General features: G+C 43.3%; 1 protein-coding gene across 1 annotated transcript in view; it reads right to left on the bottom strand.

The window, feature by feature from the left end:
- The window catches only part of DSCAM (DS cell adhesion molecule), a 709,341-nt gene that overhangs the window by 636,419 nt on the left and 45,760 nt on the right, over window positions 1-27,162 (bottom strand). Inside the window, exon 5 of the mRNA XM_044918979.1 lies at window positions 18,065-18,211. Coding sequence (XP_044774914.1) covers window positions 18,065-18,211 — 147 coding nt within the window. The remainder of the gene's footprint in view (window positions 1-18,064; window positions 18,212-27,162) is intronic.

The raw sequence follows: 27,162 nt of genomic DNA, 5'->3' as shown, positions 1-27,162 counted from the left end.
TATATATATATATATATATATATATATATATATATATATATATATATTCTTTCCTAATTCTTTAAAGCCCAGAATCCACATGAGCATCTTCTATCCTCTTAACCTCTCCATGGACACAGCTTAGGAAATGCTGGTTGAAAATATCTCATCTCATTAACTGAGAAGGAACACTCTCAACTTGGAGAAGCATCACTAATTTTAAAAGACATTTTTTTTATGGTTCTAGTGTTGTCCCAGAATTTCAGAGCTCATAACCAGCAGGAATACAACACTTCACTTAATGTATCATTAATTTTTAAAATATGACATTCATAATCTGCCTATTTCTGGCTTGATGATGTGCCAATTGTTCATGTCTAACCATGTACTCTGAAGGTTCAAATAAAAAGTATTATGGTTTGTTATCTAGGTGTTTTTCTTTCAACTTCTCATTATAGAGTATTTCAGATGTACACAACAGATAAATATGATCCTAATGAGTGTCCATGTATCCGCCACCCATTTCAGCAATGATCCCCTCCTGCCACACCCAACCCCCACCCCCAAACACACTGGATTAATTTGAAGTCAATCCCGGTATCAAAAAGGCTTTTTTTTTTTTAATATTTTATTTATTTATTTAACAGAGAGGGAGAGAGAGTACAAGCAGGGGGAGCAGAAGGAGAGAGAGAAGCAGGGTGTGGGGCTTGATCCCAGGACCCTGGGATCATGACCTGAGCCCAAGGCAGACGTTTAACCATCTTAGCCACCCAGACGCCCCTCAAAAAGGTATTTTTTAAGAACTAAATGTTGGCTTATGTTTGTTACTAACAGTGAGAAAGCCATAGTTCTTACTCCATCATACAGCCATACATAACCAGGCGCATACACTCACACACACACACACACACTTTGCACATTTACTAAACAAGTAGCCCCAGCTGCTTCTGATTGTAGGCTGCTGTCCCTGAATTCACGCCATGGCATAGGAAGGTGCGTTAACGGATCTCTCTCTCACTGTTGATGAGGGCTACTAGGTATAAAATATTTGTCCCAGACCACAGGGACTAATCCACTAGCACAGTTCCGACTGTCAGATCGGTCTGATCCACACAAACCTGTCAACAAAGCAGGTCAGCAGGCTAGCGCAGAGAAGAAAGAAATCAATAAGCCTTTGAATGAATCATGCCGCCGTCAGGGAGAATATGGGTGTGCAGGATGAGACGCACGCATCCGGCTAACTCGCCTTCTTCTGTCGCAGCCCTCTCTTGTTTCCGCCCGGTGTGCTCACCCTCGCACGGGACGCCCACTCCAATGACTGAGTGCAAGTCACTGTCCCTAATTTATAGTTTCTGTCCCACCTAATTCTCTGAGAAAAGGATTTGAGACTGGAGATAAATGAGCCAAATTTAAATTAAAGGAAAAAGTGCATCATCCTAAATTGCCTTACATTCTGGTCACATATGATGGTTATTAACAAATACACTTCTCTGGGGGCGCCTGGGTGGCTCAGTCATTAAGCGTCTGCCTTCGGCTCAGGCCGCGATCCCGGGGTCCTGGGATTGAGCCCCGCATCGGGCTCCCTGCTCGGCGGGAAGCCTGCTTCTCCCTCTCCCACTCCCCCTGCTTGTGTTCCCTCTCTCGCTGTGTCTGTCTCTATCAAATAAATAAATAAAATCTTTTAAAAAAATAAATAAATAAATAAAAAACAAATACACTTCTCTGTAAAAGTGGGTTTTCCATCTCATGTACCTTATGCATACAGAGAAATTTACTGAACATTTACAGAGGTTCGAACTGCCATCACTTTCAACATCCTGCTGTTTATTACCCATGGGGTTTAGGAGCATGGACACTCATTGCTGTCACAATTTAACAATGCTCCAAAAGAGACATATCCTAAATCACACATCCCTGCGCCTTCCGACCCTACTTCTGAATAACCATTTCACAAGGGTACATATCAAAGATCTATAAATCAATAGCCACTATTAGTAAGAAGTAATTCAATCTTAGATTCTAAATTGAAAACTGAAGCAACAATGGGTATATATTTTTCCCACGTACAGCAAACAGGCATAAAATTTGAGATTATCAGTGATGAGTACACAACACGTGTATGTTTTAAGTACATAAAATGGGTTGTCCAGCTTCGTTACTTTTCCTTGAAAGATGATAATTATGCATGCCCTTACCATCTACAAAGGATTTCTTTCTGAAAACCTCAACATAAAATTAAACACATTTACAATAAATGTTTTGGTAATTTTGATAAAGGAAGAGAGCAGCATATATGCATTCATCTTTTGTAGCAATGAATCAAATCCAGTAAACAAAGAGCCAGAGATTCAGGAACATAAACCTGGGCTCACGTGTTCAGGACCATAAATAAATTACGTAAGGGGACCAATGAAAATCACTCATCAGGCCCCAAGGAAATCAGAGGTTCTGTGCATCTCACGCGTAAAATCGACTTCGGAGCTGTGTGGAAACCTTTTGCTAGAGAGTCACTGAGGGCACGGCCAGTGATGGGATGCTCAGGCTCCCGTCTTTTGCTGATGGAATGACACAGGAATCCGCAGAAGAGCAAATGGGTGAGACACGCACTGCTATATTTTCTCCTCACTTAATGGCAAGAAACAGAGGGGAATTCAGCAGAAGAGGGACATCACTGGGACACGGACTGGGACACAGAGTGACAAAAAATAAAGACAACGCAAAGTGTACAGTCCCTGAATAATGTTCGTGGATCATTTAAAGGATATCTGCCAGGCTGAGATACAATTCTCTTCAACATTTGATTATTCGTGGCAGGAATTTGCAGTATAGATGGATTTTTTTTTCCTTAAATCCTGAATCCTAGGATAATTTTTTAAAGAACAAATTACTTGAAACCGGAGCAGTAGAAATGTGTCACGTGCACCCAGATGGCGTGTTGCTTTGGCTTTCTGCAGAGGGCTCAAGTCTGGCTGCATTCCGTTTTGGGAAACGGCCCTCCTCAATTCCAAGTTCATTTGGCTTTTTCAATGATAGGGTTTCAATTCAAACAGATAACAATGCCAAGAACTAAAAATTTCACCATCTAATTAGGGAGGGGGAAACTCAGTATGGCCTTTCTTTCCTAATATCATCTGTAGTTGGAAAATGACTTGATGAAGGCTCTTTATAAAAGCCCCTCACTTTTCCTGGTACAAGAACAATTGCACTGAAAGCTACCAGTACAATGGAGTGGGCACAGAAGCAGAGGAAATGTGTGCATGACAAAGGGAGCAGAGGAGCAGGACAAATAAGAGATCAGAAAAAGGATGAGGCTGGAGATTTCAAGGTCAAACTTCGTTTAAAAAAAAAAAAAAAAAAAACCTCACACTACCTGATGTGTCTATGAGAGAGTTTCACCTGGGATGGACACCCAGTTAGTCTGGGCAAGGGCAGGTAAGGATGGCGGTGGGAGGGTGTAGATGGGTTGCAAGGTTGAAGAGAAGCAGAAAGGTTCTAGAATTCACGCAGGTTTGGATGCGTATGTGTTTCCTGGGGATCCACTCACTATTCCATAGTTCGCATTACCTCCTCAGCTGGTCCCTGATCCAAAATAAAGTCTAGAAACATCAATCTAAGCACATTTCTACCTCTAAAGGAATATATTTATATTTTAGAAACTACCAGCACACATTCCCAGATCTGCAACAACTTGTTTGCATCAAAACACGTTTGAAGTAGTTGATATTGAAATAAAACTCAGAAACTTGGGATTTTAAGTCTATTTCAAAATGACTTATCCTGAGAAGCACAATTTTCAATGAACTTCTTTTTTTTTTTTTTTTTTAAGATTTTATCCATTTATTTGACAGAGAGAGACACAGCGAGAGAGGGAACACAAGCAGGGGGAGCGGGAGAGGGAGAAGAAGGCTTCCCGCCGAGCAGAGAGCCCGACGCGGGGCTCGATCCCAGGACCCTGGGATCACGGCCTGAGCCGAAGGCAGACGCTCAACGACTGAGCCACCCAGGCGCCCCTTCAATGAACTTCTTTTAAATCAACAGTTCCAAGCGTGCAGCAGTGTGGGCAGCTCCTTCACTCCAGTAAAGCGCATTGACTTGAAGTCAGCCCTGATCAGACACCTCTGTCTCACCTGTGCACCTCTTCCATGGGCCATATAATGCATCGGGGCACCTGGGTGGCTCAGTCAGTTAAGCATCTGCCTTCAGCTCAGGTCATGATCCCAGGGTCCTGGGATCGAGCCCCGCGTCGGGCTCCCTGCTCCGGGGGAAGCCTGCTTCTCCCTCTCCCTCTGCCGCTCCCCCTGCTTGTGCTCCCCGCATCTCTCTCAAATAAATAAATAAAATATTTAAAAATATAAAAATAATGCCTTATGTACAGTAAGGGCTTAAATGAAAGTAATAAAAGATCTTTAAGTTACTAGTACAAAACAAACACAAAAAAATCTCAGGTTTGATTCCCCACTGACTCCTGCTTCCTCCATGAAATAATTTTCCAACACAAAATCTGGTGCAGTGATAGAGATGAATGAGGCTCTAGGCAACATTCCCACTGTCACCCAGACTCACATGGGTGAGCCCCCCGCTAGGCAGCCGCCATTCCTGATTCTGGTCATGTGACCTCTCTAAGGCTCCACCATCCACATCAAAAAGATACTCTGACCCTCCTCCACACAGAAATTCTATAGTTTACAGATGTAGCATCATAAATTGGGGAAGCACACTGATCCATGTTTGAAACGGGCACCCCTACACACAAAAGCTATACAGGAGAGTTGACTATGTTTACTGAAGGGGTGTGTGTGTGTGTGTGTGTGTGTGTGCGCCTCCCTTTAGAGAAATGAGTACAGTAAAATGTGAGGAATAATGGCTTGGCTGTGGACCTCGTGCATTAGAAAATGTTCTAAAATGTCCCTAAAGTTGGAGCGCCTGGGTGGCTCAGTCGTTAAGCGTCTGCCTTCGGCTCAGGTCATGATCCCGGGGTCCTGGGATCGAGCCCCGCATCGGGCTCCCCGCTCAGCGGGAAGGCTGCTTCTCCCTCTCCCACTCCCCCTGCTTGTGTTCCCTCTCCCACTGTGTCTCTCTCTGTCAAATAAATAAATAAAATCTTTAAAAATAATAATAATATAAATAAATAAATAAATAAAATGTCCCTAAAGGTATTGGCATGGAAGGATCTCCTTTGTCTTGTGCACCTACCCAGCAGTCAGTGGGAAATTTTAACAAATGTCACAGCACAAAACTGGAAGGTGACAAAAATAAAATCATTTCACAAGAATAACGGGCGACAGCTTTTGCTTTGGGACTAACAAATATTGGGGATTTGGGAATATTTGTTTCCCTTAGAGCATAATCATTTTGTGCAAGTCTGCTGTGAAACGCCAGGCTGCATGGAATTTGACCTGCCCAGACACTTTGCACTGGGAGGAGAAGTTGATGTAAAATTGTGCTTCAGAGTAGTAGAAAAAATATATAGGAGGGCGCCTGGGTGGCTCAGTTGGTTAAGCGACTGCCTTCGGCTCAGGTCATGATCCTGGAGTCCCTGGATCGAGTCCCGCATCGGGCTCCCTGCTCAGCGGGGAATCTGCTTCTCCCTCTGACCCTCCCCCTTCTCATGTGCTTGCTCTCTCTCATTCTCTCTCTCAAATAAATAAATAAAATCTTAAAAATATATATATATAGGAAAGGAAAAGCTCTTCTTAAAGCATTAAGAATAATTTGAAAGAAAATACCATAATTTTAATGGAACAGTTGCTCATTCAACATTCTTTCAGTAAACATTTATCAAGCTACTATTATATGCCGGGCATCATAATGTTATACTTGAGGTCAGTGGGAAGGTATGATTTTAAATAAAATCAAAATTAAGAAAATTATTTTTATCCTAGACAGTTTCATGTATTTGAATTTTTCTCTAGTTGGGGAATATTGTTTCAAAAAACATAAAGCATATTATCCCCAAACCACATGAAATGTCCTAGATATGTCAACTATCCAAAATCATACCATATTTGAAAATGTTTTTCTTGGTTAAATAAGTCCCTACTCTCAAGTTACAGCTGTTATAAGTTGTTTGTCTTTCAACTGACAACTTTTGTTGACTCTCACACATTTGGGTGCTGTAGAAAACCAAAAGACTTTTCAAAAGGCAGAACCTCTGTTTTCAGATGACTAGCCATTTGGGAAATTTATTATTCATTTTTCCAGTAACAAATGTCCATATTTTCTAGAGAGGGAGAACCGCAAGGTAAGACCTGGATGAGTGCATGAAACACCCTGTGCCTCAGTATTCTTATCTGGGAAGAGGGGCTGCTGAGAATAACCACCTACAGGGCTGTTAGAAGTTGTTCGATAGAACCTGACATAGATCACTAACCCAAACGTTTTGCAAGTGTTTCAATGTAAGCTCAAACCTTTCCTCAAACAGGTCTTCTGATTTCTCTCTGGGGGTAAGGCAGAAAGTAAAGAGCCTCTTACTCTAGTTCATTGCTCATTATATATTATCTGATTTCTGTTTAATAAAAGTAAACATTTAATAAAGTGTTGTTTATTTTGATAAAACCCAAGAGATTATTAGTTCAGTAGCATTCTAACACCTTTACATTGAAATTGCAGGACTCCAGATCATTCATCATACCTGGCATTTTAGTAATTCCTCTTAAATAGAATAATTTCTGCTTTTGCTCCCTAATAAGCACACACAAACAGTTTCTTATTTGTTTGGAAATCATGTAGTCCTGAGCACCTGCTTTCTGGAGGAGGAATAGTTTATACAGAAGATAAATAGTAACAACAACAATGCCTACATTTACACCAAACACTGTTCTAAGCATTTTATGTAGATTAACTCATTTAATCATTACAACTACCTTATGATGTAGTTATTGCTGTTGTTGCTCTCATTTTCCAATTGAGGAAACTGAGGCATAGAAAAGTTATATGATCAGCCCAAGGCCACAGTGTAGGCTGTGGTGGATTGGGAATGTGGACCTAGACATCAGCTTCAGGGTCCATCCTCATGCCTTCTGACTAGATAGATGAATACATAGCTAGAGACCAGGAATTGGCTAGGTATTTATAATTCATGGAGCACCTCCCCTGGCATTTTCTAATCTTTATCAAAATACTGTGTCCAGTTCTACAGAGAGGTAATTAATTGTTGAAGCTCTCATAGCTGTGAAGCTGGGACCCAAAGCCAGGTCTAAGTTCAAGCCCAAGACATCACACAGACTGTTGGCAAAATGAAAGGTGAACAGAAGCCTGAAGCCTTCCCTGGAAGAGCGTGTGACCCAGTTGGGAGATTTTGAAAACAGTCTATATTTGTTTATTTACTGTACCTGCTTATTAGCTTCTCCACAAAGGACATCTTGACTGTGCTCACACAAAGCAGCATGTGCTAGAGATTTTCAATTCTTCAAATAGCCCAATTCTGGACAGTCAATAGTGGGCATTATCACTATGTTTCCAGAAACTAAACAGACTAAAATATTCTATAAAAATCCCCCTTTTTAAAGTAAGCTCCACACTCAATGTGAGACTTGAACTCATGACTTTGAGATCAAGAATCACATGCTCTACCAACTGAGCCAGCCAGGGGCCCCTGTAAATATTCTCATTAGTTCCCCACACATGGACACAGCACAGCCACTGCAAATAGGGCTTAGTTGTAGACATTTCAATCCGAAGTGATTGTTTATCCAACAAAAATACAGTTACTTTGGGATTGACTTTTGAATTTGGGGTACATTGGGGGGAAATTTTTTTAATTTTTAAATTTTTTTTTAAATTTTTTATTTAAATTCAATTAGCCAACATATAGTACATCATTAGTTTCAGATGTAGTGTTCAATAATTTATCAGTTGTGTACAACACCCAGTGCTCATCACATCACAATATTTTTTAGTATAGTTAACACAAAAGGTTACACCGGTTTCAGGTGTACAACAAATACCATATGGTTTCACTCACATAGGAAATTTTGTATTGCATATAAGTTTTCAGATGACTAGCCATTTGGGAAATTTATTATTCATCTTTCCAGTAATAAATGTCCTCCTTTCCCTTAGGGGAGGGAAGCATAGGACTCTAAATTACAAAAATATCCACTGCACCTGAAAATAGAATCATTTATCAAAAGCGTGAGAGCTCACTTTATCATCAGATTGCTTCATATATGTTATTTACTAATGTGTCAGTGAAACCTAGAAAGTTGGGTGGGGAAGCAATGTAACATGCGGAGTTTTGAAGTGGCAGAATTAGATTGAGAAAGTGAGTTTATATGCATATCATCTATATTAGTCAGCTCAGACTGCTATAACAAGATACCATACACTGGGGGGCTTAAACAACAGGAATGTACTCTCACAGTTCTGGAGGCTGGAAATCGGAGATTAGGGTACTGGTAGGGTTGGTTTCTGGTGAGAGCCCCCTTGCTTTCCTCCTGTGTGTTCAGTGTTCACATGTCTCTCTCCCTCTTCTTATAAGGCCATAGTCCTACTGGACTAGAGTCCAACCCTTAAAACCTCATTTAACCTTAATTACCATTTAAAGACCCTATCTCCAAATATTGGGGGTTAGGGCTCATGAATGTGGGGACACAATTCAGTCCATAGCATGATCTGAAAATATAAGTCAAGCAGTTTGCCTATAGTCCCTGGTGTCTTGGCTCTGGAACATCTTGATTCTGTCCCCATCCTGGCCCCTAGCCCAGTCTGACACAAGGGCAGGCTACACACAGCTGAGGGGGAAGCAGCTAATTGTGTAGCTACCAGCTGGCATTCTAACACAGCTGGGACAGGGCAAAGGGGCCAGCACGGGAAAAGTCATTCAGGTATGGGCACTGTGCACTGAAACTTTCTTCTTTTTGTGTCCTTCCTTTTGAAATTGTTTTTATTTCAGGATCTCATTTGATACACATTTGTTAGTTGTCAAGCAGGTGATAAAAAGATGTAAAATAGGTGTAATAGAGGGTCAAAAGAAATTGGGATTTGTTAATGTACTGGGTTGAAGAGCGTCCTCCCAAAATTCATGTCCTTCCTGGAACCTTGAAATATGACCTCGGGGCGCCTGGGTGGCTCAGTTGGTTAAGCCTGGCTTAACCTGGCCTTCGGCTCAGGTCATGATCTCAGGGTCTTGGGATCGAGCCCCGCATCAGGCTCCCTGCTCTGCAGGAAGCCTGCTTCTCCCTCTGCCCCTCACCCTGCTTGTGTTCCCTCTCTCGCTGTCTCTCTCTCTCTGTCAATTAAATAAATGAACAAAATCTTAAAAAAAAAAAAAAAGAAATATGACCTCATTTGGAAATAGGGTCATCATAAATGTAATTAGTTAAGATGAGATCATTGTGGAGTAGTGTGGGCCCTTAATCCAATCTGACTGGTGTCCTTATAAAAGAGAAGAGACACAGAGACATGCCCAGGACAGAGGCCATGTGACCAAAGAGGCAGACATTGCAGTGATGCATCTATAAGCTGAGGAATGCCAAGGACCAGCTGAACCACCAGAAGCTCAGAGAAATGCATAGAATAGATTGTTCCCTAGAGCCTTCAGGGAGAGCATGGCCCTGCTGACATTTTGATCCTGAACTTCTAGCCTCCAGAACTGTGAGAGCATACATTTCTGTTGTTTTAAGGTGTTAGCACCTAGTTTGTGAAACTTTGGAAACTAATAATTAAGATCTGGAGGAAAAAAAGAAAGAAGTAATTCAAAGGCAAATTCATTTGTGGTTGGAAAGAATGCTGAATTCTGCTTTAGTTATGCTCTGTTGGAGGTGGCAGGAGGGGAGCAGACAGTGGGGAATAAGCAAGCCCAGGGAAGAAGACAGGCCCAAAGTTAGGATCATCTACATGGACATAATGGACAAAGCCCCAGGAAAGAAATGAGATGACCAATAAAGAAAGTGGAGATTGGAAGGAGCTGGGGGTAAAGACTGAGTTTTGGGATCTATTTACATTTCTGAGCAGGGAGGAAAAAATAAGGAAAGAGACAGTGCAGAAATAATCAGAGAGGAGAAAGCCAACCAAAGGGGGGCCACCAATGTAGGAAGAAGGTCAGGCATAGCTTCTTCAAGGAAGTCAGACTTGCCGTTGGGATTTGACATTAGGAAGTCCTGGGTGACCTTGAAAATGTAAGTTTCAGTAGCATGCAAGTGGTAGAGACCAGACCATGCAAGATTAGGAAGAAGTTATTCACATGCTTTCTCCAGCATTTGGTGCTGGGCACATTCAAAAAGGTACTGTCGACTGGGTGACAAGCAATGAGCTGCCATCTCTGAGAAAACCGCCCTGTACAGAAACCAATTAACATAATAGGTCTAGAACTGCTTTCCTTAACAGGCCTGCTTGCAAGGCTGACCCTTGGCTGGTGTCTGGTAACTGGAATTTCAGGAGGGTTCTGGCCACCTCACTGTGTCTAAACTATACAAACAATAGGGTTTCTTGAACACCTAAACTTTCCTTCTGGGAGTCTGGAATTTTGGTACATGCCAGGCAGAGAGTGCCACGTGACTGGCCTCCAGTAAAATCCTTAAACACTGAATCGCTAATGAGTTCCCTGGTAGAGAGCACTTTATACTTGTCATCGTTCCCTGCTATGGGGATTAAGTGTGACCTATGCGAATCTATGGGGAAGAAAGTCCTGGAAGCTTGTGCCTGGTTTCCTCCAGATTTCTCCCCATATACCTTTTCCCTTTGCTGATTTTGCTCTGTATCCTCTCACTGTAATAAATCACAGAGGTGAGTAAAAGTATATGCTGAGTCCTGGGAGTCCTCCTAGCAAATCACCAAGCCTCTGAAACACAAATAAAATAAAACTTCTATGTGATTAAATCTAAGACAAAAAAAAAAAAAAGAGCTGGCTTGAGAAATGAAATATTCAACTTGGGGTTTTAATATTCTGCCATTTTACTAGGAGAGGGAGCAGTAAAACCATCTTCTATCTACATATGGAAGCTGCGGCAGGGAAAAAAAGAGATTTGCTCCCTGGTCACCAGCTAATCTGTGGGAGCTGCAATCAGCAGCCAAAATCCCCTGGTGATCCTTGGTAGGAAACCAAGCAGTGTGTGAGGCTGACCTAATGACCCAAAAACTTCACGGCAGAAGAGATGTCTCATACACATACACACACCCTAAGATGCTCCGGGATATATTTGCTACCACATTTTCCTTGTCTTTTTCCTTTCCTTTCCTTTCCTTTCCTTTCCTTTCCTTCCCTTCCTTTCCCTTTCCCTTTCCTTTCCTTCCTTCCCTCCTTCCTCTCCCTCTCTTCCTTTCTTCTTCCTTTCTTTCTTTTTTAAAACATTATGTTAACATGTCTTTAGCCATGTGTCTACTTGTCTCAGAAGTTCAAAAGTCAAAAACATTTTTTTTTGTTTTGAGCTATAATCTTCAATACAGTTTCTGATTTTGAGACTGGGAATATGTCTTCTCTCTGAAGGCTGACACTTAGTAGACTTTCTGTTCACTCTGGATCTTTCAGGATCTCACTAGTGGTTTATTTCCGGAATGCCAGACTTGAGCCACCTGTCTAACATCACCTTCATTCCCAGTGTCAGGCGGAGTTTCCTCTGCACTCCCCAGACAGGTTTTAATTACTTTCAGGTGGCAGCAGAGTAGCATGCAAAAACTAATTTAGTGAAAATAGACTTAAGTGGCAAAAGTATAATCAAGTAATGGCTTTTTAAAAAGAAAGAGACCAGGACCCTCCTATCCTGTGCACTTGCCCATTTTTCAGTTATCCCACTTGCTCAAAATATAGCACAGTGAAAATATTACATCTCTCCACCTTTCTAATTCCAGTCTGCTACATCCATCCTATGCTGATTTCGAGTGTTTGTAACGAGGCTCCCACTTGCTGGAAATTAAGATAGATGGGGAGGTAGGGAGGAAGGAAGGAAGGAATGAAGGAAGGGAGGGAGGGAGGGAGGGAGGGAGGGAGGGAGGAAAGGAAAATGCTCCTTTAACAGTTTCCATTTGCACCTACAAATTTCTTTTTCAGTGAACAGTGCTTCTTTCTTCCTGCAACTCCCTGGTACTTTTATTTATTTTTTATTTAAATTCATTTAGCCAATATATAGTTCATCATTAGTTTCTGATACAGAGTTCAGTAATTCATCGGTTGCATAGAACACCCAGTGCTCATCACATCCCTAGACTTTTAAAATCAAAGACCAGGCCTTCAGGTGACAATAGGCCTGTCCCCTAAGTCATTTTGATGTTGATCTCATTCCCCTTACTCACAAGCACCTTGAGGGCAGAACTGGGTCTTATCACCACCATGGCAACCTGAGCAGCTTCGTCGCAGGTCACCTTGAAAATGCTCAGTGACTAGGAGTAAAATGAAAATATGAGTGCCTTCGGAGGCGAGAACGTGCACTCTCTTAGAGTTGTGGGGTTCATGAACAGAGACAACGGGCCACATACAGCCCTCCTTGCTCCCAGCACCTGTGCCCCCCACTCCAAAAGACAACAGAGTACATCAAACCTGCTTTTAATTTAAGTTTGCTGAAACTTGAAAACCTTGCCTACCTGGGGTGACTGTATTTGCGATGTAATTGTTTTCCCCAGCATAAAATGCAAACCAACATTCTCTTAAACGGCCACTACTTCTGGGAAAGCTTCTGTCTCTCCCCACTCGTGTCCCTCCCACACACTGCAGGTGTGTGTTCCTGTGGTGGTCACCCCTCTGCCTGTCCCCATGCTCACACCACACACACCACGGTAATCTCCCCGCTCAGCTCCCTGAGAGCAGAAGCCGTCTCCACCGGGGGCTTCTTCAAGCCCAGATCCCGCCTTATCTGTGGTGACCAGACCCAAATACTGCATCCATAAACCACCACAAGTGTTTCATGTGAAGTGCTGGGCTAATGTCCTTTGATATTTAATCTGGGCAGAAAATTGTTCACTTTTACCCAAAATACAGGAAACAGATAATCATCTGTAGGCTTGAACTCATTGATCCTAAGAAATAACATTCTCCTTGAGTCATCACTAATAAAGGTGGTCAGATGGGAAATATCGTAACAGAAAATTGGGCCAGTGCTAAAGAGGGAGGCAGATTCTCTGGGAATAGTAAAATGTTCACTGTTTTCCATTTTCCAAATCCGGTTACCCTTGGGCTGTGTCTTTGATGTTAATGTAGCTAAACCCCCGGTGAGATTCTCAGAATTTTATCAGAGGAAACAGACGCAGAATGCTGGGCTCTCTCATTGCCAGCCTCCCTAATCGGGAAGAAACTCACAACGGGCCACTGAGTGAAACCCAAATATAAAGCTGTCAATACTGTTCTTTGCTGGGATGGGGTCTTGCGTATCTCCACATCAGCAGTACCTCCCAAGGCACATCGCTATCCAAACCACTACACTTTTATTGGGCTACATTAATATTCTAGTATTTAAAAGGCTCTCATTTGTGCTCAGAGGACGAGAAGTGATAAGGATGTTGGAAAATGAGTATGGACATCATCGCTCTTGCTTTTCCTGTCTCCTTTCTCTTAGGTAGAAGGCAGTAGATCATTGAGGACAGTAGACGCACAATGTGCACCTGTCCCTGAGATGTGTTCCCTCCACACGTTCCCCAGTGCCTATCATCCATCTGCCAGAGTATGAGAGTGAAGGTGGACCACACGCCATCCTGTGGTCAGGTGAAGAGCCCAGGGAGGTGGCAAAGCAGAGCACAGAGTAGCATCAGACATCACGTGCCTCTCCTTCCCCTGGGGGAATTATGGGATGGCTACTTCTCAGCCTGTTTTTCCAGCTCTGGCTGCAATATATAAATAAATAAATAAAATACCACAGGCTGCGTGGCTTCAACAAGAGGCATTTATTTTTCACAATTCTGGAGGCTGGTAGTCCAAGAACAGGCTGCCTCAACAGTCGGGTTGTGTAAGAGCCCTCTTCTGAGATTCACTGTCCTCATACAGTGGAGAAGGAGGGCCCTGGTGTCTCTCATTTTAAGGACACTAATCCCATCATGGAGTGCCCCACCCTCATGACCTCCTCAAACCCTAATTCTTCCAAAGGCTCCACCTCCGAATACCATCACATTGGGAGTTGGGACCTCAACATATGAATTTTAAGAGGACATGGACATTCAGTCCATAACAAGACCATTGGAGGATTCTTTCCAAAGATCATTTAAAATAAATGAACCCATTAATGCTCTTAATTTGGTGATCTAATGACCTCATCTGATAAGAGAGGCACAGCTCGATTCCTGAGTTTAGAGTCAGGCCAACTTAAACCTCCCCTGGAAAGAAATCAATGCATGACCTCATGTGTAATAAGCTAATGAACACAACTGTTAGAACGGCTAATGAATCCATACAGCTCACGTTGAAACCCAGACAGACATGACTGGTGCTTCTCACCCCTGCAAGAACATAGCCCAGTCATTGATTTGCTCAACCAAGGTAAAAGGCAAAAATTAGTAAGACATGCCCATAGAAGCCATTCCTTTCTTTTTATAGGAATTCACCGATATTTACATTTTTTCCTAGGCGACAGATACCCATTCACCTTAGCCTAGGTTTCCAAAGAGCCCTGGCCTAGAAGGTCTGCAGAAGCTGGATGCTCACCAACCAGAAGCAGGCCTTGCCTCTCTGGCCTTCCCCCAGGGAGCTCTGGACCCAAGAGGCTGAGGGGGCGGACAAGAGCGGAGCCCCAGGGGACAGGCCTCTCCTTGTGCAGGCGAGCTCCTGCCACGAGCCCCATGTATGCAGGGACAGTGGCCAAGGCCCTGTGTGGCCTGTGGGAGCTCCAGCTTTCTTGGATCAGCCCCACTCCCAGTCTTCTCTTCCCACTCTATCCACTGTGGTGGAGACTCACACAGCCTCATTTTCATGGAGGATTTGGTTCACTGCCCTCCTCCATCGAAGGAAGTGATGTGTGCAGAGCAGGCATGTTTCCTGGGAGCATTCCCAGCCAGATTCACTGAGGGCTGGGCTGTCTTGGAATCCCAGAAAGACTGACATGGGGTGACGGCCCCTGCCAACCACCAAATCTAAATCAGTTTAGCAAGGAGGCACTGGGGCTATCCGTTTATTTACAAATCACAGACAAATTAACCTTTTGCAGACAATCTGCCATGCATACGATCCAGATGTCCCCCTGCTGCCTACAGGATGGACGCCCCGGGCTCATCCTCTGAACCTCCTGACCTCCTATGTGTAGTCCCCTGTGCCCCACCTCACTCACGGCCCTGGCCGCCAGCGAGAAATGTAATCCTTCTCCACCAAAACCATAAGGAACTGGCTTATTAAGATCCCCAATGTTTTTAACCATTTTGTCACCTCCAATGGCTTCATGACCTCCTTCCCTGGGCATTTTTGGCAGCCCCAATGAGTGGAGCTCGGGTGCTGGAAACAGGGTCCAATAGCAAACCACCACAAGTTGCATTATAAGGATAATTTCCAGACTTCCTGTTTACAGATCATAACACTGCAACGGGGCACTGTTCTCATGTTAAACTCCCTGAGAATGCAAACAGCTCTGACTCACTCTCTTTCTGGGTGTGTCTCAGTCTCTCTGTCTCTGTCTCTTCGTCTCTCTCTCCATCTCTCTCTCTCTGTATACACACACACACACACACACACACACACACATGCACACACACACCATGTGAGCCACGTGGAGCATCTTGAGAATGCCTTGTGTTTGGTTAGATGGCTTACTTACAAACAAACAAAAACTTGCTACTGAAGTATCCCTAAATGAGATCAAAGCCTATATACTACATAGTTTTCTCAATACTTTTGTGCAAAAAAGAAAAGCCAAGTGCTTATCCCTGGCACACATTGTTTTTAAATTTTTGCCAAAGGGTAAAGCTCCCATGCATGATTGAGGAGATGTGGGTCTCATCAGAACCCATCAGCAAGACCCCAGCTCTGTGTTTGCATATCAGGACTCTTTCTGCTCACCAGATATAAAATTCCATTTAATTTATTTTATTAGGTTCATGTTTGAAAAAAAAAAAATTCTATTCACATCGATTGCAACAAGATGAAACCTGCATGGGGATACCACTAATTAAAGATGCCTAGGGGGCGCCTGGGTGGCTTAGTTGGTTAAGCGACTGCCTTCGGCTCGGGTCATGATCCTGGAGTCCCTGGATCGAGTCCCGCATCGGGCTCCCTGCTCGGCAGGGAGTCTGCTTCGTCCTCTGACCCTATCCCCTCTCATGTGTTCTCTCTCTCTCTCAAATAAATAAATAAAATCTTTAAAAAAAAAAAAAGATGCCTAGGAAACATAAGAATGCACACAGTATATTTTTTACAAATAACTTATATTGCGAACATATAAAACATATGTATGGATATAGATATTTATATCAATAGGTATATAAAACCTTCGGTAGATATTTCTACTTCTCACCCAGATCTCCAGTGGTTCTCTCTTTCTGGGCACACCTCACTGAAGTAAGATATACCATGTGACCTGCTTTGGCCAATTAAATATTAACAGAAATGAATATGTCTCCTCAAGTAAAAGTACACGGAGACAGTTTGTAATCCTCCACTGTTCTCTCCCTCTTCACGGCAAACCCTGGAGGCTGTCTGATGGCTGTTCTATGATGGCTGAGCCTCCATCAGCCCAGGCCCCTGAGTGTGGGAGATTGCAAATCCTGTCCCACATCCTCCCCCTTGGCGCACCCACAAGCCCTCACTACATGCGTGTGAATACCCTTCCACTCTGGCCTTGGACTCAGCCAGAGAGACGTGTCATCAGATCTCTCCATCTGCCATTAAGAAACTAAAATGACGTCGAAAGAGAAGCCCTTAAAACCATTAATTAAAGACAACAAGTAGGGGTATCCAGCTGGCTCAGTCAGGAAAGCATGTGACGCTTGGTCATGAGATCAAACCCCACACTGGGTTTAGAGATTACTAAAAATAAATAAATAAAATTTTTAAAAAACCACAACAAATACAAGGGTATAGGTGAGTCTATTATGATTATTTGCAATCATATTTCAGGTATTAAGCTTAGTATTTTCTCAATACATTAAGTTAAGTTATGATGATTAATCAACATAACAGCAAGGCATTTATTGTTCAGTGAAGTTCGAGGGACTCTGACTGGACAGTGTTAAGAAAATCTGATAATGTCTGTTACATGCTAGTTTACTGGATGTACTTTAAAGACCAAAGATTTAATTTTTTCTAATGGTTTAATGATTGTTTTAATGGTTAACTACACTGGTAACCTACACTGTCTAGAAAATCAATAAGCTGAAAAACAGAAATGCTATGTCACCGTGAGAGTTTAGTTCCAATTTCTTAGGTCTATAAATGGGCAAAATTTGGGGGGTATTCAAGAGTTGTATGAAAGCATGTGTGTGTGCACACTTGTGCACACATCCACACAGACATGTAAAGAAAAGCAGGCATTTATAACCTGTTATAGCACATTGGATGCTCATCACCACTGTTCTCCGAAAGCAGCCCAGGGTCACTCACTATCCAAAGATGAGCAAAGCAGGAGCACTGGACCGTTTCCAGGTAAACAGCAAGGGGGCAAGAAATCTACTTAAACACCACAAGAAAAGAGCTATAACATCTTAGAAGCAAAATTTCAGTTGCGTCATTTCCAGGTTCTGAAAATAAACCTATTATATATATATATATATCTCAGTAATGAATACATACTCTGAATAGAATCTTCAAGAAAGAGATCAGAGACATCACATAGCTCTTAAGACATGTGAAAGGGTCACAGCAGTGAAAACCAGAGCTTCTGTTTCCCAGATTATAGTTTCAGGCTATCAGTTGTAAGTGTTATCACTGAGGACTCTCACAGGTGCAAAAACCCTACTGCCCTATTTTCAGGCGCAGAAACAAGCCAAAATTGCCTCTGAGAAGTAACATGATGGCTATATGTACAGTAACTTATTTCTGTCCATCAGTCAATTCACTGAAGAATATCTGAATCGAGCCACAAAAGCAATATAAAGCACTGAAGTCACACAATCCTCAAAGAGCATCAACCATGCATATGCTAATTCTTATTAGGATGAACACAGATCCAGCGACCCAATTCAATACCTGGAACAGCCTCGAAGGTGAGCCCCATGCCCTGTGCCCCGGACGTGCCCCGCCTACCTGAGATGAGTGACACGGTATCTTTCTCCCAGGAGACGACGGTGACGTACGCCTCCACTGAGGAGGGGATAATGCACTTGAAGACCGCAACATTGCCTCTCATGGTTTTCTGGTCCTCCACACGGACTGTATAGGGCTCCCGTAAAACTGGAAGGCAAGGAGAGGACCCTGGGTAAGACACCTCAGCAGGAGCTCATTCTGGTAGAAGGTCATTCAAATATATGCGCTGTAGCTTACATAGAGTAATTGTACCAAATACAGTCACTGGGGGAAAAAAAGAAGAAGATAGCAGGAGGGGAAGAATGAAGGGGGGGAAATCGGAGGGGGAGATGAACCATGAGAGACGATGGACTCTGAAAAACAAACTGAGGGTTCTATAGGGGAGGGGAATGGGAAGATGGGTTAGTCTGTTGATGGGTATTAAAGAGGGCATGTTCTGCATGGAACACTGGGTGTTATACGCAAACAATGAATCATGGAACACTACATCAAAAACTAATGATGTAATGTATGGTGATTAACATAACATAAAAAAAAGACAACAGTGTGGTTTATTTGTGAAGGGGATGAAAGTGTTTAAGACATGAACTGCAGGTTTCTTCACTTTTTTTTTTATACATCTCTAGGAAAGCATCCATTTCTTCCAGATTATCTAATTTGCTGGCATAGAGTTGCTCATAATATGTTCTTATAATTCTTTGTATTTCTTTGGTGTTGGTTGTGATCTCTCCTCTTTGATTCATGATTTTGTTTACTTGGGTCATTTCTCTTTTCTTTTTGATAAGTCTGCCAGGGGTTTATCAATCTTGTTCATTCTTTCAAAGAACCAGCTCCTAGTTTCGTTGATCTGTTCTACTGTTCTTTTAGTTTCTATTTCATTGATTTCTGCTCGGATCTTTATTATTTCTCTTCTCCTGCTGGGTTTTGGCTTTATTTGCTGTTCTTTCTCCAGCTCCTTTCGGTGTAGGGTTAGGTTTTGTACTTGAGACCTTTCTTGTTTCTTGAGAAAGGCTTGTATTGCTATATACTTTCCTCTTAGGACTGCCTTTGCTGCATCCCAAAGATTTTGGGTTCTTTTGGTTTACATTTCATTGATTTCTGCTCTGATCTTTATTATTTCTCTTCTCCTGCTGGGTTTAGGCTTTATTTGCTGTTCGTTCTCCAGCTCCTTTAGGTGTATGGTTAGGTTGTATATTTGAGACCTTTCTTGTTCTTGAGAAAGGCTTGTATTGCTATATACTTTCCTCTTAGGGCTGCCTTTGCTCTATCCCAAAGATTTTGAACGGTTGTGTTTTCATTTTCATTTGTTTCCATAAATTTTTTTAATTCTTCTTTAATTTCCTGGTTGACCCATTCATTCTTTAGTAGGATGCTCTTTAGCCTCCATGTATTTGAGGTCCTTCCAACTTTCCTCTTGTGATTGAGTTCTAGTTTCAAAGCATTGTGGTCTGAAAATAGGCAGGGAAGGATCCCAATCTTTTGGTACCGGTTGAGACCTGATTTGTGACCTAGGATGTGATCTATTCTGGAGAATGTTCCATGGGCACTAGAGAAGAATGTGTATTCTGTTGCTTTGGGATGGAATGTTCTGAATATATCTGTGAAGTCCATTTGGTCCAGTGTGTCATTTAAAGCCTTTATTTCCTTGTTGATCTTTTGCTTAGATGATCTGTCCATTTCAATGAGGGGGGTGTTAAAGTCCCCCATTATTATTGTATTGTTGTCAATGAGTTTCTTTGCTTTTGTTATTAATTGCCTTATATAATTGGCTGCTCCCATGTTACGGGCATAGATATTTACAATTGTTCGATCTTCTTGTTGGATAGACCCTTTAAGTAGGATATAGTGTCCTTCCTCATCTCTTATTACAGCATTTGGTTTAAAATCTGATTTGTCTGATATAAGGATGGCCACCCCAGCATTCTTTTGGTGTCCATTAGCATGGTAAATGGTTTTCCACCCCCTCACTTTCAATCTGGGGATGTCTTTGGGTCTAAAATGAGTCTCTTGCAGACAGCATATGGATGGGTCTTGTTTTTTTATCCAATCTGATAGCCTGTGTCTTTTAGCCCATTTACATTCAGGGTAACTATTGAAAGATAGGAATTTAGTGCCATTGTATTGCCTGTAAGGTGACTGTTACTGTGTATTGTCTGTGTTCCTTTCTGGTCTATGTTGCTTTTAGGCTCTCTCTTTGCTTAGAGGACCCCTTTCAATATTTCTTGGTAGTGCTGGTTTTGTGTTTGCAAATTCCTTTAGTTCTTGTTTGTCCTGGAAGCTTTTATCTCTCCTTCTATTTTCAATGACAGCCTAGCTGGATATAGTATTCTTGGCTGCATATTTTTCTCATTTAGTGCTCTGAATATATCCTGCCAGTCCTTTCTGGCCTGCCATGTCTCTGTGGATAGGTCTGTTGCCAATCTAATGTTTCTACCATTGTAGGTTACAGATCTCTTGTCCCGAGCTGCTTTCAGGATTTTCTCTTTGTCTCTGAGACTCGTAAGTTTTACTATTAGATGTCAGGGTGTTGACCTATTTTTATTGATTTTGAGGGGGGTTCTCTGTGCCTCCTGGATTTTGATGCCTGTTTCCTTCCCCAAATTAGGGAAGTTCTCTGCTACCATTTGCTCCAATATACCTTCTGCCCCTCTCTCTCTTTCTTCTTCTTCTGGGATCCCAATTATTCTAATGTTTCATTTTATGGTATTGCTTATCTCTCAAATTCTGCCCCGTGATCCAGTAGTTGTTTATCTCTCTTTCTCTCAGCTTCTTTATTTTCCATCATTTGGTCTTCTATCTCGCTGATTCTCTCTTCTGCCTCATTTATCCCAGCAGTTATCCCATTTTTGATTGCACCTCATTAATAGCCTTTTTGATTTCAACTTGGTTAGATTTTAGTTCTTTTATTTCTTCAGAAAGCGTTTCTCTAATAACTTCCATGCTTTTTTCAAGCCCAGCTAGTATCTTTGAAGTGATGATTCTGAACTCTAGATCCGACATCGTACTGATGTCCATATTGATTAGGTCCCTGGCAGCCGGTACTGCCTCTTGTTCTTTTTGTTGAGGTGATTTTTTTCCATCTTGTCATTTTGTCCAAAGGAGAAAGGATGAATGAGAGGACAAACTGCTAACAGGGTAACAATGTCCCCAGAAAATATACCCTAAACAAATCAGAACAGACCTGAAACTGGAGGGAAAGAAAGGGAAAGAAAGAAAAAAGAAAAAGAAAAAAAGACAGAAAAAGATAAAAACAAATAAAAACAAAACAAAACAAAAAAACAGAATATGATCAAATATGATCAGGCTGGTGCATAAATCAGTGCCACACACTAGATTTTGGGCGTATTTTGGTCTGTTAGAAGAAAGTGCCTCCCAAAATTTTAAAGAAAGAAAAACTTATATATGTACAAAAATAAGGGCTAGTACGATGAAGGGATGGAATATGACTGTAAAGATGAAAATTATAAAAGATTTTATAAAAGGAATTGATAAGAAGTTGGTTGAAAAAAGAAAGAAGAGGATTTTAAAAAAAAAGGGGGGGAGAGAATGTGATCAGGCAGGAGATTAGAACAAAGCCATACACTAGAGATTTAGGGTATATTTTGATCTGTTAGAAGAAACTGTATCTCAAAATTTTAAAGAGAGAACAACTTATATATATATACCAAAAATAAGGGTAACTACTATGAAGGGATAGAATATGGCTCTAAAAATGAAAAATAAAAAATATTTTTTTTAAAAAAGGGATTGATAAGATGTTGGTTGAAAAAGGGAAAAAGAAAAATTCAAAAAAAAAAGAAAGAAAGAAAAGACAGTTAAAAAAATTAACTTTGAAAGACTCAGGAATCATGGTAAAAAAGCCATGGATTCTATGTGCAGTATTCCCCTAGCGCTGGAGTTCTGCCGTTCTCATTGATCGGTAAACTTGGTCTTGGCTGGCTGTTCTCGCTGATCTTCTGGGGAGGGGCCTGTTGCTGTGGTTCCCAAATGCCTTTGCCGGAGGTGGAACTGCCCCACCCTTGCGGGTCCGGGCTAAGTAATCTGCTCAGGTTTGCTCTCGGGAGCTTTTGTTCCCTGTGAGCTTTCCGTACAGCTTTGGAGGCGGAGAGTGAAAATGGCGGCCTCGCAATATCCGCCTCCGAGGAGCCGAGAACTCAGGGCCCCGCTTCTCAGTGAGCCCCCAGAGAAAAGCCATCAGTCACTCCCGTCTCCCCGATCTCCGGCTGCACTCCATGCTCACCCGGCCTGTGACCGCGCGTTTCTATCTCTGGCCCCCGACCCCGGGTGGAGTCTCCAAACCCAGCAGATCCCTGTGGCGCACTCCCGCGCGGCTCCTCCCGGGGGAGGAAGGTGAGTCTCCCCGGATCTGCCGCTTGTTGGGTCCCTGCTGGAGGAGCAGGGGCCCGACTGTGCCGCGGATCACGGTTTATGGCCACCCCGAGCTGAGAGCCCGCGCCTGGGCTCCGCCTCTGCAGCCGGCTTCCCTGCTCCGATACCTGGGAGCTCTGCCGCACTCAGGCACCCTCAGTCTTTCTGTGACCCGTGGGTCCTGAGACCACACTGTCCCGGAGGGTTCCACCCCCCGCTTAGCCACCAGAGTGACGTCCCTCAGCGGAGCAGACTTTTAAAAGTTCCGATTTTGTGCTCCGCGGCTCTATCACTTGCCAGAAGCGGCTGCCGGAGGCCCCTCCCCCGCCGTCTCGCCTCCCGAATATCGCCTCGGATTCACTTCTCCGCACGTCCTACCTTCCAGAAAGTGGTCGCTTTTCTGATGAGAGAGTTGTTGCTCTTCTTTTCTTCGATCTCCTGTTGAGTTTGTAGGTGTTCAGAATGGTTTGATCCCTATCCAGCTGAATTCCTGGGAGCAGACGAAATCCAGGTCTCCTACTCCTCCGCCATCTTGCTCCGCCCCCAGCAACCACACTGTTTTCTAAATGGCAAGAGCATTTCTAAAAACAGCTCATTCTGCCCCCTCCATGCACCTGGAAGTGTAAAGTAGCTTTTTTTTTTTTTTAATTTTATTATGTTATGTTAGTCACCATACATCATTAGTTTTTGATGTAGTGATTCACGATCCATTGTTTTCATATAACACCCAGTGCTCCATGCAGTACGTGCCCTCCTTAATACCCATCACCGGGCTGACCAATCCCCCCTCCCCCCTCCCCTCTAGAACCCTGTTTGTTTCTCAGAGTCCATCGTCTCTCATGGTTCATCTCTCCCTCCAATCTCACCCCCCATTTTTCCCTTCCTTCTCCTAATGTCCTCCATGTTATTCCTTATGTTCCACAAATAAGTGAAACCATATGATAATTTACTTTCCCTGCTTGACTTATTTCACTTAGCATAATCTCCTCCAGTCCCATCCATGTTGATGTAAAAGTTGGGTATTCATCTTTTCTGATGGCTGAGTAATCTTCTTATGATCATAGGACACTGTTCTCCCTGACCCCTGAGGACAAAGGAAAAATTTTCTGACTATAAAGAAAGAGTTTAAAAAAAATCAAGAAAGGCAACCTCTCCTGGGAATTCTTAAAAACTAGGTGACAATTAAAGTAACTCTGCATAAGTGATTTTTTTTTTTTTTTAACAGTTGCAAAACAGTCTTAGAAACAACTATTCCACTTCCCTTGGCTTAGGGAAGTATGCTGCTTAGGGAGCCTGCCCCAGCACCTCCAACAATAGGACTAGCCCTAAAACTCTCCAAGGGGATATCCATGAGCTAGATGTCTGGGTTAGAGGCAGGGTGGCAGTGGGGTTCAGGGCCCACCCTGCAAGCCCACCTGCCTGGGTTCATAGCGAAGTCCATCCACTCCCACAGTGAGTGAATGCCCTTGCCATCTAGACAACAGGGATTTTGATGATAAATCTACCACTGGGGGAATGCAATGACTCAGTCAGTTAAGGTAGGTACAGCACTCAGGATGGTGCCTGCCATGAGCAGGTGGGGTAAGGTTATGGATACCAGCAGCCAGAACTGGATCCACACCATCACCCAACAGGAGGAAGACCTTTGTCTCCAGGATAAGGAGAAATCAGGCTCTAATCCAAGCCATGCCTCACCCCAGTTCAATAAATATGGGTGCAAGCCTCACTTCTCCCGAGCTTTATTTTCCTCAAACTTAAAATGAGGGGGTTGGGACAGGAAGATTCTCAAAGTCTGAGTTTTAGAAGTCTCTGGTTTTCTAAGATAGCCACAGAGACCACTTCTCTCATCATCCATTCAGCTTTCTTCATGTTTTAGCCATTTACTGGACAAATACGTGTCAAGAAAACTGGCTGTGGAATTACTTTTTAAAGAAATCAGCATACCAATGAAAATAGGAATGAGTTTCTAAAGGGTAATCTCTTAAGTGGCAGAGGTGAACATTCTAGAAGAAGATTTTTAAGATTGGCGCTAATTCTGTGATATGCTGAGTATTTTAGTATTAAAGCATGCCCTTATTCAGAGGATTGCTCCCCAAACCCCACTTTTAACATTAGTATTTAATATTTTCCTAACTTGGAGAATTTTTTTCATTCCTGTCTCAAACCAGAGAGATTTTCAGAAGTTTGGGACTCTCCTGAGACCCCCATCCGTGCACTCCATAGCAGTCTGATGCGATGTGCCGAGCACTGCTTGCCAAAAATCCCCAGGGCAATAGCTCAGGGTGCTCAAGAGCCTGGCCTCAGAAACATTATCATTATACACAGGAGCAGGAACTGACTTTGTACAGGAAAATACCTCGATCAGTAACACTTTGGGGAGGGCGGAGGTCCATAGTCATAGGTCGGAAAGAGGCGACAAAGAAGTAAATTAACCAAACTCATTAATAAATGAGGATTGGGGTGTGGTGGAGGGAAGAAGACAGAGGAGAGGAAGGGGTCGAGAAGAGAAGAGGAAGGGACTGGACAACCTGGCTGAGGGCCAAAGAGTCCATTAGCACAGGGATAGGTTCACCGGAGCAGGTGCAGGAATCCAATGTAAGTCTGTGTGTTTGCATGATGCTGGCTGTGAACTATAAAATCACTTCATCTCCTCAAACTTCCAGTGCACTCTGCTTCACACAAATGGCTCAGGTGGAGGAAATTTTCATGGAAATTAAGGCCAGGGAGCCTACTTCTCTGTCCCAGCCAGGGAAGAGCAGGGACAAGAGAAGATGCCCATAGAGAGATAGAGGAAGCGCCTTCCCAGCGGGCATGCAGTCATGCGCTAGGTGCCGGTCACCAGAGCCACAGAGAGGGACCACATAGGGACTTTCCCTGCTTGCATCCAAAGTCCTGCACCCTCAGAACTCCTCAGTCCAGGCCTCCCACACATACCATGGGGCACCCTCTCCCTTTCAACTGCCCACTGGTCTCACCTGCACCCCCTATCCCTCACGTCAGCCCCAAAGAGCCCAGATCTTCTTGAAGCCGGGATACAACCTGGGTGCACTGCACTCCACTCAGCGCAGAATGAATAAGGCATGGGAGGAAACACTCCACTCCCTCACTAGATTCTTCTTCCCACAAAGAGAGACCACACAGGGAACCTTTAAAAAAATTACTGTAGAACTTCTAACAATGCTTGGCATATAGGAGTTATAGTAGGTGCTCAATAAATGCTTGGAGAAAGAATAAATAAAAATCACAGAGCTTCCCTGTTGCAAGTATTTTTAACCCTATTGTAGAATATAATCATTATCTATTGTTTTAAAAAAACAACTTGGGTTTTCATTACAGATCTCCACCTTATTAATGAAAATGTTTCTTCCTGAGGCCCCCACAACTTAAGAAGCCAACACTGCTATCTATCAGAATATACCTCTCATAGCACAATACAAGTATCCCAGGATCACAGTAAGCCTCCCCAAGGCACTTGGGTACATCTAGTCCTTACTACCACTACTTAGGGGAACGGAGACTAGGCTACAAACCTAAGATCTGGGCAAAAACTAAATGTTATTTTAAACAAGATTGACATTTATATTACAGGATAGGGTAACCTAAGCCTTGCACCTTGTGTCCTAAGCTGGGCTCTCCCCAGAAGCAGGCTGGGGCTGAGGAGCTGGGAGAAAGTGACTGACTGTAGACATGATCCCAGGAGGACCAGTGAGAGAGAGGCTGGGGATGCAGGGCAGGGCAGGGCAGGGTCAGCAGCTAAGCCAGAGTGTGATTTCAGGGCAGTCCCAGCCTCCGTCTGATCCCTAGGGGAGCTGTGAATGTGAATTACACTTAGAGCTCCTCTCGCTCCATGCCTAGAGCTGGAACTTTATCCTTAGAGCAGTCTGGCACCAGCTCAGGGCTGGTCCCAGGGCCCAGCATTCCCAAGCACTCCCCACTCGGTGCATATGAAGCGACTCCAGGACACCAACCATCCTCTGAAGGCTCTCTGTGTGAGCTCTCAGCAACCAGCACACAGAGCCAAGGGATCTGACTCAAGGGCTGCCAGTTGTGTCCATGATGGTCTTCTTAGTCCTCCTTAGTCAAATTTACAAGCTTTGAAGTCTTTCCATAAGATCTACTGTGGTAAGGGGATGAGACGAGAGAATCTACAGTGATGTGGCTTTGGGGCAAATTCAGGCACATTGAGTGAGCAGGGATCTCAGGGCTGATGTGCATTTGGAGAACCCACCCCTCTCTGTTAGACTTCATCCTTTCAAATGCAAAGACCCTTTAAAACATAAATATTAATAAACAAGGAATAGTCTCATTTCATATTCTACTATGAAAATGAATTTAACCAAGTCAGGCCAAGCACATAACTCCTGGGGCCCAGAGCAAATTAAAAATCCAGGAGCCCTTATTTACAAAAGAGGGGAAAAGGCCCATGAAGATACTAGAAATATAAAACTTTTTCCTTCTTCTGTGGTCTTTCTCCCAACCTGTCATAGTGTTTTTTATTTGCTGCTCAATGTCACACTCACTGGGATGCAGGACAGACACTGAGCAGGTGCACACCATCACAGGAGCTCTGGATCCCACTCTGCTGGGCACACGCAGCCCACCAGCCACAGAGCTCCTCCTGCCAGTGTCTGGGCTGACACACTATGCCCCAGCTGGGGATGGGGAAGGCAATCTCCCTTCCCTGTTACCCCTCCCATGGCGGACAGGTGACCTCTAAGGGATTACAGCCT

This window comes from Neomonachus schauinslandi, chromosome 1 (genome assembly GCF_002201575.2).
Source record: "Neomonachus schauinslandi chromosome 1, ASM220157v2, whole genome shotgun sequence".
Taxonomy (NCBI): Eukaryota; Metazoa; Chordata; class Mammalia; order Carnivora; family Phocidae; genus Neomonachus; species Neomonachus schauinslandi.
Note: the sequence above shows the minus strand (reverse complement) of the source record. Positions and strands in the feature narration are given on the sequence as shown.